The following is a 10000-nucleotide window of genomic DNA, read 5'->3' as shown; positions in this document are numbered from 1 at the left end:
GAAGACGTCAGCAGCAGGAGGCGGAAGTGCCGGGACGGAGCAGACTAGCCTGGTTAGCCTGATTAGCCTGACTAGCCTGCAGGCTAACGCGGTGTGACATGAGGCTTCTGACCTGAACAGTAGGTGTGTTTCCTCTCTGTGGCGTCCCTGACCCGCTACCAGCCTCCGCAGAGCTGTTAGCATGTAGCCTAGCCGCCGCAGAGCTGTTAGCATGTAGCCTAGCCGCCGCAGAGCTGTTAGCATGTAGCCTAGCCGCCGCAGAGCTGTTAGCATGCTGCCGCCGCAGAGCTGTTAGCATGTAGCCTAGCCGCCGCAGAGCTGTTAGCACGTAGCCTAGCCGCCGCAGAGCTGTTAGCATGTAGCCTAGCCGCCTTCCTGTCAGGCTGTTAGCTTGCTAGCCTGTTAGCTTGTTAGGCTGTCAGGCTGTTAGCTTGTTAGCCTGCTAGCTCAGAGTTTAGCAGCCAGGACATTGATCCGGATCGATAAGCAGCAGGTTGCAGCTGTGGATCTGATCACGTGACCTGCAGGTAACTCACACCTGGACGGACCAAGCTGCACAGAGCACGTGTGTTTATAGAAGTTATTAACAAGGTACTATGTGAAGGTACTACTGTGAAGGTACTACTATGAAGGTACTACTATGAAGGTACTACTGTGAAGGTACTACCTACTGTGAAGGTACTACTGTGAAGGTACTACTGTGAAGGTACTACCTACTGTGAAGGTACTACTGTGAAGGTACTACCTACTGTGAAGGTACTACTATGAAGGTACTACTGTGTAGTGTACAGTAAGTGTACATTGTGTAGTGTACACTAAGTGTACATTGTGTAGTGTATACTAAGCGTACATTGTGTAGTGTATACTAAGCGTACATTGTGTAGTGTACACTAAGCGTACATTGTGTAGTGTACACTAAGCGTATTGTGTAGTGTATACTAAGCGTACATTGTGTAGTGTATACTAAGCGTACATTGTGTAGTGTATACTAAGCGTACATTGTGTAGTGTATACTAAGCGTACATTGTGTAGTGTACACTAAGCGTACATTGTGTAGTGTATACTAAGCGTACATTGTGTAGTGTATACTAAGCGTACATTGTGTAGTGTACACTAAGCGTACATTGTGTAGTGTATACTAAGTGTACATTGTGTAGTGTATACTAAGTGTACATTGTGTAGTGTATACTAAGCGTACATTGTGTAGTGTATACTAAGCGTACATTGTGTAGTGTATACTAAGCGTACATTGTGTAGTGTATACTAAGCGTACATTGTGTAGTGTATACTAAGCGTACATTGTGTAGTGTATACTAAGTGTACATTGTGTAGTGTATACTAAGTGTACATTGTGTAGTGTATACTAAGTGTACATTGTGTAGTATAAGTGTACATTGTGTGTACACTAAGTGTATAGTGTACTAAGTGTACATTGTGTAGTGTATACTAAGTGTACATTGTGTAGTGTATACTAAGTGTACATTGTGTAGTGTATACTAAGTGTACATTGTGTAGTGTATACTAAGTGTACATTGTGTAGTGTATACTAAGTGTACATTGTGTAGTGTACACTAAGTGTACATTGTGTAGTGTACACTAAGCGTACATTGTGTAGTGTATACTAAGTGTACATTGTGTAGTGTATACTAAGTGTACAGCGTGCAGCGTATACTAAGTGTACATCAGTAGTACATTGAAGTGCTCTGTATTTGTGGTGACCCTTTAAACCTTCAGTAAAGTGTTGTTGCTAAGCCCCGCCCCCTGTGTGCAGGTGTGTGACCTGTGTTGACCTCAGCGGGCGTTGCCGTGGGCGATGGCTCTGATTGAAGGGGTAGGAGACGAGGTGACACTGCTGTTCGGCTCGCTGCTGCTGCTCCTGGTGCTGCTGCTCGCCTGGATCTCCACCCGCACCTCTGAGCCCCCAGAACACCTGTTCACCTCCACCACAGGCCCCGCCCCCTCACTGGGGACCAGCCCCGCCCATCAGGACACCCCCACTCCTCCACCAACACCGCTTCCTCTTCATCCTCCTCGCCCTCCAGTTCTGTGAGTGACAGCTCTCTGACAGAAGCTCTTCCCAACAACACCTCCACCCAGGAGGAGAAGGGGGAGGGGGCAGGGAGGCAGGAGAGGGGGGAGGCGGGAGGAGGAGATGGTATCAGGAACAGAGGAGGTGGAGAAGGAGGAGGAGGAGGAGAAGAAGAAGAAGAAGAGTCTTCGTCCTCTCAGAGGAGCATGGTGGTCAGACTGAAGTTTCTGAACGACACAGAGAGAACCGCTCAGGTCAAACCACAGGACACCATTGGATACATCAAAAGGTAACAAAGTACTGCATCATTACAGTATCACTACTACACCACCACTGTATCACCACTGTATCACTACTGCATCACTACATCACCACTGTATCACTACTGCATCACTACATCACCACTGTATCACTACTGCCTCACTACATCACCACTGTATCACTACTGCATCACTACATCACCACTGTATCACTACACTATCACTGTATCACTACTGCATCACTACATCACCACTGTATCACTACTGCCTCACTACATCACCACTGTATCACTACTGCATCACCACTGCATCACTACATCACCACTGTATCACTACTGCATCACCACTGCATCACTGTATCACTACTGCCTCACTACATCACCACTGTATCACTACATCACTACATCATCACTGTATCACTACTGCCTCACTACATCACCACTGTATCACTACTGCATCACCACTGCATCACTACATCACCACTGTATCACTGCTGCATCACTACATCACCACTGTATCACTACACCACCACTGTATCACTACTGCCTCACTACATCACCACTGTACCACTACTGCCTCACTACATCACCACTGTATCACTACACCACCACTGTATCACTACTGCATCACGACATCACCACTGTATCACTACTGCCTCACTACATCACCACTGTATCACTACTCTCTCACTACATCACCACTGTATCACTACACCACTACTGCACCACCACTGCATCACCCCTGTATCACTACTGTATCACTGCATCACTAGTACATCACTGCATCACTAGTACATCACTGCATCACTAGTACATCACCACTGCATCACCACTGTATCACTAGTACATCACCACTGTATCACTACTGCATCACTACTGTATCACTAGTAAATCACTACTGTAGGGGAGTGTTGCTGCTGGTTTTGACCCTTTGACCTCTGCCCTTTCAGGACCTACTTTGCGGGTCAGGAGCAGCAGGTCCGGTTGATCTATCAGGGTCAGCTGCTGCAGGACGACGCTCAGACTCTGGCCTCTCTGAACCTGGTTCATAACTGCGTCCTGCACTGTCACATCTCTCAGCACGCCGGACGGGGGGTGGCGGGGGGGCCGCGGCCCGCCGACCAGGTGCAGGTGGCTCTGAACGTGGGCAGCCTGATGGTCCCCCTGCTGGTCCTCATGCTGTCGGTGCTGTGGTATTGTCAGATCCAGTACAGGCAGTTCTTCACCGCCCCAGCCACCGCCTCGCTGGTCGGCGTCACCATCTTCCTCAGCCTAGTGGCCTTCGGAGTTTACCGCCGCTAGCTGCTCTCTGATTGGCTGCTGCCTCTGGCTGTGTGGTGATGTCAGCAGCGGGGGCGTAGCTCTCTCTGTGACCTCAGAGCCAGCTGAGACGTGACAAAGACTCTGATAGTTAATTTTTTGTTTTGTTTTTCTGTTGCCATGGAGACGCTGAGTGTTATGAGGACTTTAATTTTAATTTGTTTGTTTTTTAGATCACGTTTCTCTGTAGGTTTCTCATCATCGTGCCTCTTTTACTTTCTGGATAGTCTGGTTCCTTCTGGTCCTGAAGGTGTCAGACCAGCACCAGACTGTAGCCCAGACCAGCACCAGACTGTAGACCGGACCCGTCTGTCTGCTGGATGGAAAGTCTTTTGTGTCAATTACAGCTTTTGAAGAGAAAGAAATTCTATTAAATCATTTATTTATCTTGTTGTGGTTCTTTGTGTCTCTGTAAATAATTATTTATGTCTGTTTACTCTTTAAAGATGTTCACACCCCACCCAGTCTCTGAGGGTGGTGGGAGGTCCCTCGGTCAAGTAGCCCTTAATGCCCTCTTTATGTAAGTCTGAATTTGTGCCTGAGGAAATTACCCACAACTCATAGTGTCGGGACTTAAAACCCAGAGAGATCTGACAGATCTGAGACATGGAGGAGAATCATCTGAGATGTGAACCAATCAGCAGCTCCGCTCTGCTCCACTCAATCAGGTAACAAATGTCTCCACGTGGGCTCAGAGACACGGAGACAACCAAGGAGGATGACAGAAGACACAGAGGTTGAACATCTGGATTCAGACTGAGACGTGTGAAGCCAACACGTTGGTTCATGTTCACTAAAAACTCATAATCCGCATCAAAGCATCAACTTTTAATCATCACATCTGAAGCAGTGTCCAGGTGTCTTCTGAGTCAGCCGTTTCCTCTTCAGGTGATCAACACTGCAACACAAAGATGCAACATGATCTTCATGATGGACGTAAATCCACAAGGACTAAAAAACTAAAACCGATAATTTTACCAAAACAACCATGACCATAATGACATGAATTCAAAAAGAATTCTTCATAATATTTGTATAAACATATTGCAGCTGTAACAGTTTATGTATTCGGGCCGAACCGCCACGGTACGACGGTTCTCAGTAAGTTGGTACACAATAAGGCGGTTCACGGTAAAGCGGTTCACAATAAGGCGGTTCTCGGTAAAGCGGTTCACAATAAGGCGGTTCTCGGTAAAGCGGTTCACAGTAAGGCGGTTCTCGGTAAAGCGGTTCACAGTAAGGCGGTTCACAATAAGGCGGTTCTCGGTAAAGCGGTTCACAATAAGGCGGTTCTCGGTAAAGCGGTTCACAGTAAGGCGGTTCACGGTAAGGTGGTTCTCGGTAAAGCGGTTCACAATAAGGCGGTTCTCGGTAAAGCGGTTCACAATAAGGCGGTTCTCGGTAAAGCGGTTCACAATAAGGCGGTTCACGGTAAAGCGGTTCACAATAAGGCGGTTCTCGGTAAGGCGGTTCACGGTAAGGCGGTTCTCGGTGAAGCGGTTCACAATAAGGCGGTTCTCGGTAAGGCGGTTCACGGTAAGGCGGTTCTCGGTGAAGCGGTTCACAATAAGGCGGTTCTCGGTAAGGCGGTTCACGGTAAGGCGGTTCTCGGTGAAGCGGTTCACAATAAGGCGGTTCTCGGTAAGGCGGTTCACAATAAGGCGGTTCTCGGTAAGGCGGTTCACGGTAAGGCGGTTCTCGGTAAAGCGGTTCACAATAAGACGGTTCACAGTAAGGCGAGCCACAATAAGGCAGTTCTCGGTAAAGCGGTTCACAGTAAGGCGAGCCACAATAAGGCGGTTCACAGTAAGGCGAGCCACAGTATGGCGGTACTCGGTACCGTGGTTCTACACGTAATGCACAAGCGTGTGAACAGGTAATTAAACTACTGAGATACAATAAAAATAATCAAACATTCACACATTCATTAGAATCTGAATGTGCATGTGGACAGTTAGCGTTCAGTGCCATGTGACTTCCTATGTAAGGGCAGGTGTGGGCGGAGCTACAGTGATGTCACTACCTGTAGCTGAGCCGACAGGTGTTCAGGCAGCTCAACTCCTGCAGCTTCCAGCAGGATGATGCTTTCTGCCAGAGGGAAGCTGGATGAAGATGGAGACTCTTCATCATCACCAGCATGGTGAGTGACCTGCTGCAGACTGCACACACACACACACACACACACACACACACACACACACACACACACACACACACACACACACACACACACACACACCTCTGTACTGAGGCAGCTTAATAAATAAACATGATCACAAATTTTTGAGCAAGATGTAAACGGTCTCCAAGGAAACTGTATTCGCTGAATTTTACCGACGAAATGTTTTCCTTGACTAAAGAATCATTCAGGTGATTCCGTGCCAAACCCTTAAAAACTTCAGCTCCAGGTGTTTAACGTAGACGGTGTTCAGCAGGTCTCAGGTGGGCTCACCTGTCACTGACCGAGTCCAGCAGGTACTCCGTGTACAGGTGTCTCCAGTCGCGAACGACCAACAGCAGGGCGTCTTTGAAGGGTCGGAGGTCCACCTGCAGCCAGCTGTGCAGAACGATGACGTCATCCAGGTGAGTCACCTCTCTACTTAAGTTGTGGAGTGACTCGAGCTGAAACAGAAACACATCTGGACCACCTGCAGGTCACTGACCACCTCTATGTTTCTGCTCTGATGACACAGGTGTGTCTCACCTCTCTCTGGAAGTCCTTCAGGGTGGGCGGGGTCTCCTCTGCCTCCAGCTCCTCAGGTGCCAGCTGTCTGCTGTAGGTGAGGAACTCCTGCATCACCCCACTCCTGTCGCTCTGCCACAGGTACGAGTATCTTTCCAGCCCCGCTGCCAGACGCTCCGCCTCCTCCCTCACCTGCAGCAGGCGATGCATCACTTCCTGTTCCAATGCAGAGAGATCCGGACTCTGCTGCAGGGACTCCTGACAGACAGACCGACGGGCGTTATTTGTCAGAAACAGACGCCTGCACAGGACTGAATGTGTGATGTCAGAGTGATGTCAGACTTACCTGGTAGTTGCCGTGGCGACTCACAGAGATCCTTTGTGGCAGACTGGCTGCAGTGTAAACGTCAGAGATGATCGTCTGCAGGAGGTCAGAGAGGCCGCCGCCCACTGACGGCTCAAACACACTTCCTGTTTCCTGCAGCTGCAGACAGACAGCCAGAAACACACTGCAGCTCTGCACACACACACACACACACACACACACACACACACACACACACACACACACACACACACACACACACACACACACACACACACACACACACACTTAAAATACAACATCACTATAACAGCTCTTGTTCACTTTGCTCTCAAAGGACTCACTAACACTGATGCTGTTGTTCACAGATAAAGACTTGAGACTTTAGGACTTGAGGATCCATTCATTAGCTGTTGATCGAGGCAGTAGTCACTTGAAGTATTTTGTAGTATACTTGTTGTTTTATGTATAATACTTGTAGTATTGATAAAGACTTCTGCTTCCCTCAACACAAATGTTTGATTTTTATCAAATCTCCTGGATCAACATCAAAAGCTCTGCTCATGCCGACACAGGTGTTTCCAGGTGTGTGTACCTGTGGGTTCATGTTGTCAAACAGGAAGTGCAGGGATCTGAACACCAGCTGGAACAGTCCGTCCTGGACTTTGTCATCGATGTGGTCCAGATACCTGATCCAGGACTCAGAGGAGTCTTCAGCGGCGTACAGACTCCTGTTCACCTGAGAACACAGCAGCAGAGTCACATCAGCACCTGTCTCTCCTCCTCCTCCTCCTCCTCCTCCTCCTCCTCCTCCGGTACCTACCTGTGTTAACCTGAGCAGCTCCTGTCCCTCCTCTCTGAGGCGTCTATAGCTCTCCTCGGTATCCCCGCCCTCGAGCAGTGAGTTACCTGAGCGCTGCAGCAGCTGAAGCTCCGCCCAGCCCTGCAGGTGAAGAATCTCAGTGATAAAAACGACAGCGACAATCAGACTTGATCCTCCACGTGCACAGGAAGTGTGACCCCTGTGACAGTCTGTGGAACGGAGGAGCAGCGCATGTAGATCCAAGGTTAAGGTTAGCCCCATGCGTTAAGGTTAGCGCCACGCGTTAAGGTTAGCCCCACGCGTTAAGGTTAGTGCTACGCGTTAAGTTTAGCCCCACGCGTTAAGGTTAGCCCCACACGTTAAGGTTAGCCCCACACGTTAAGGTTAGCGCCACGCGTTAAGGTTAGTGCTACGCGTTAAGGTTAGCCCCACGCGTTAAGGTTAGTGCTACGCGTTAAGGTTAGCCCCACGCGTTAAGGTTAGTGCTACAGGTTAAGGTTAGTGCTACGCGTTAAGGTTAGTGCTACGCGTTAAGGTTAGCGCCACGCGTTAAGGTTAGTGCTACGCGTTAAGGTTAGCCCCACGCGTTAAGGTTAGTGCTACGCGTTAAGGTTAGTGCTACGCGTTAAGGTTAGCGCCACGCGTTAAGGTTAGCGCCACGCGTTAAGGTTAGCGCTACGTGTTAAGGTTAGCGCTACGCGTTAAGGTTAGCGCCACGCGTTAAGGTTAGCCCCACGCGTTAAGGTTAGCCCCACGCGTTAAGGTTAGTGCTACACGTTAAGGTTAGCCCCACGCGTTAAGGTTAGCCCCACGCGTTAAGGTTAGCCCCACGCATTAAGGTTAGTGCTATGCGTTAAGGTTAGTGCTATGCGTTAAGGTTAGCCCCACGCGTTAAGGTTAGTGCTACGCGTTAAGGTTAGCCCCACGCGTTAAGGTTAGCCCCACGCGTTAAGGTTAGCCCCACGCGTTAAGGTTAGCCCCACGCGTTAAGGTTAGTGCTACGCGTTAAGGTTAGCCCCACGCGTTAAGGTTAGCCCCACGCGTTAAGGTTAGCCCCACGCGTTAAGGTTAGTGCTACGCGTTAAGGTTAGTGCTATGCGTTAAGGTTAGCCCCACGCGTTAAGGTTAGTGCTACGCGTTAAGGTTAGCGCCACGCGTTAAGGTTAGCGCCACGCGTTAAGGTTAGCGCCACGCGTTAAGGTTAGCCCCACGCGTTAAGGTTAGCCCCACGCGTTAAGGTTAGCCCCACGCGCTAAGGTTAGCCCCACGCGTTAAGGTTAGCGCCACGCGTTAAGGTTAGCCCCACGCGTTAAGGTTAGAGACACGTGCTCAGGTTAGCCTCACGTGTTAAGGTTAGAGACACGTGCTCAGGTTAGCCTCACGTGTTAAGGTTAGAGACACGTGCTCAGGTTAGCCTCACGTGTTAAGATTAGCCTCACACGTTAAGGTTAGCGACATGTTCTCAGGTTAGCGCTGCAGCTTAGCGTTGTGTGCACACTGACCTGTATGATGTGTGTCATGGCGGCCATGTTGGCTCTGGCCTGGCTCACTGTGGAGTGGAAGAGCAACACTTTCTCTCTCATCTGCTCCACCAGCTGCTGCACACCTGAACACAGCGGTAAAGGTGTAACACTGCATTATAACCAGTACCTGTGTGTACACTGTAGCTGTCATGTTGTGTTTCTTATTCTGTGGTCCCCACTGTTCCTGTGTGGGGGCTGGAGGAAAAGGATAGTTTCTGCTTCATGTCATGTGTCATGTGACGGGTCACCTTCACTGCTCCAGGTGTATCTCTGCAGTTCTGATAGATTCTGGTTCAGGTCCTGCAGTTGATCCTTGATTAGAGGAAGCTCCACCGGCAGGACGTCACTCAGCACCTGAAAGAGGACCACAATCTGTCACCTGACCTTCATCTTCATCTTCACCTGGAGGTAACTCGGAGACAGTGTACCTGCTCGTAACAGGACACCATGTGACTCAGGCTCAGGTAGCTCTCTGTGATGTCATCTCTGCAGGTGAAGAGTCGAGCAGCGTGGGGGCGGAGCTCCACATCTGTCTCCATGCTCACATGCCTGAGCTCCCTCAGCGCCACCTGCAGCTGCACTCACACACACACACACACACACACACACACACAGACACAGACACAGACACAGACACACACTCACACACGCACACGCACACGCACACACACACACACACACACACACACAGACACACACTCACTCACACACACACACACACACACACACACACACACACACACACACACACAGAGTCAGAACAGGTGTGGAGTCGTTGTAACTTGATGAGTTGTAGTGATCTGCGTAGACACCAGTTAAACCAGGTGGAGTGTCTCAGCCAATCACACGGCCTCATGGTTGGTTTGTCTTCTGACTGACCTTGCGGCTGCAGTTAACTCCCAGCATGCCTTGCTGGTTGATCTGTATCAGAGGTTGCTCCAAGATGAATCCACAGTCAGAGTCCAGCTGAGAACACCAACCTGTCCTCACCTGGTCTCTGAAGTCCTGCAAGAGGTCCACAATCTGCTGGAACCTCTG

At 49.7% G+C, this 10000-nt stretch overlaps 2 protein-coding genes across 2 annotated transcripts in view; one reads left to right on the top strand and one right to left on the bottom strand.

Moving 5' to 3' along the window:
- The window catches only part of LOC129116464 (transmembrane and ubiquitin-like domain-containing protein 1), a 4020-nt gene extending 55 nt beyond the window's left edge, over positions 1 to 3965 (top strand). The window contains 4 exon segments of the mRNA XM_054627339.1: positions 1 to 123; positions 1772 to 1994; positions 1997 to 2318; positions 3239 to 3965. The exon segment at positions 1 to 123 is cut by the window's left edge and continues 55 nt beyond it. Of these exon segments, the coding sequence (XP_054483314.1) occupies positions 1814 to 1994; positions 1997 to 2318; positions 3239 to 3590 (855 nt within the window). The 5' untranslated portion in view covers positions 1 to 123; positions 1772 to 1813 and the 3' untranslated portion in view covers positions 3591 to 3965.
- Positions 3966 to 4036: 71 nt separating this feature from the next.
- LOC129116463 (dynein axonemal heavy chain 17-like) overlaps positions 4037 to 10000 on the bottom strand; it is a 10420-nt gene continuing 4456 nt past the window's right edge. Inside the window, exons 12-22 of the mRNA XM_054627338.1 lie at positions 9842 to 10000; positions 9391 to 9537; positions 9211 to 9316; positions 8942 to 9045; positions 7440 to 7559; positions 7212 to 7355; positions 6638 to 6808; positions 6313 to 6549; positions 6061 to 6230; positions 5632 to 5767; positions 4037 to 4506 (exon numbers count right to left, since the gene is read on the bottom strand). The exon at positions 9842 to 10000 is cut by the window's right edge and continues 34 nt beyond it. Of these exons, the coding sequence (XP_054483313.1) occupies positions 4501 to 4506; positions 5632 to 5767; positions 6061 to 6230; positions 6313 to 6549; positions 6638 to 6808; positions 7212 to 7355; positions 7440 to 7559; positions 8942 to 9045; positions 9211 to 9316; positions 9391 to 9537; positions 9842 to 10000 (1500 nt within the window). The 3' untranslated portion in view covers positions 4037 to 4500. The remainder of the gene's footprint in view (positions 4507 to 5631; positions 5768 to 6060; positions 6231 to 6312; positions 6550 to 6637; positions 6809 to 7211; positions 7356 to 7439; positions 7560 to 8941; positions 9046 to 9210; positions 9317 to 9390; positions 9538 to 9841) is intronic.

Source organism: Anoplopoma fimbria, unplaced genomic scaffold (genome assembly GCF_027596085.1).
Source record: "Anoplopoma fimbria isolate UVic2021 breed Golden Eagle Sablefish unplaced genomic scaffold, Afim_UVic_2022 Un_contig_8652_pilon_pilon, whole genome shotgun sequence".
Lineage (NCBI taxonomy): Eukaryota > Metazoa > Chordata > Actinopteri > Perciformes > Anoplopomatidae > Anoplopoma > Anoplopoma fimbria.
This window is presented reverse-complemented; position numbering and strand designations above follow the sequence as displayed.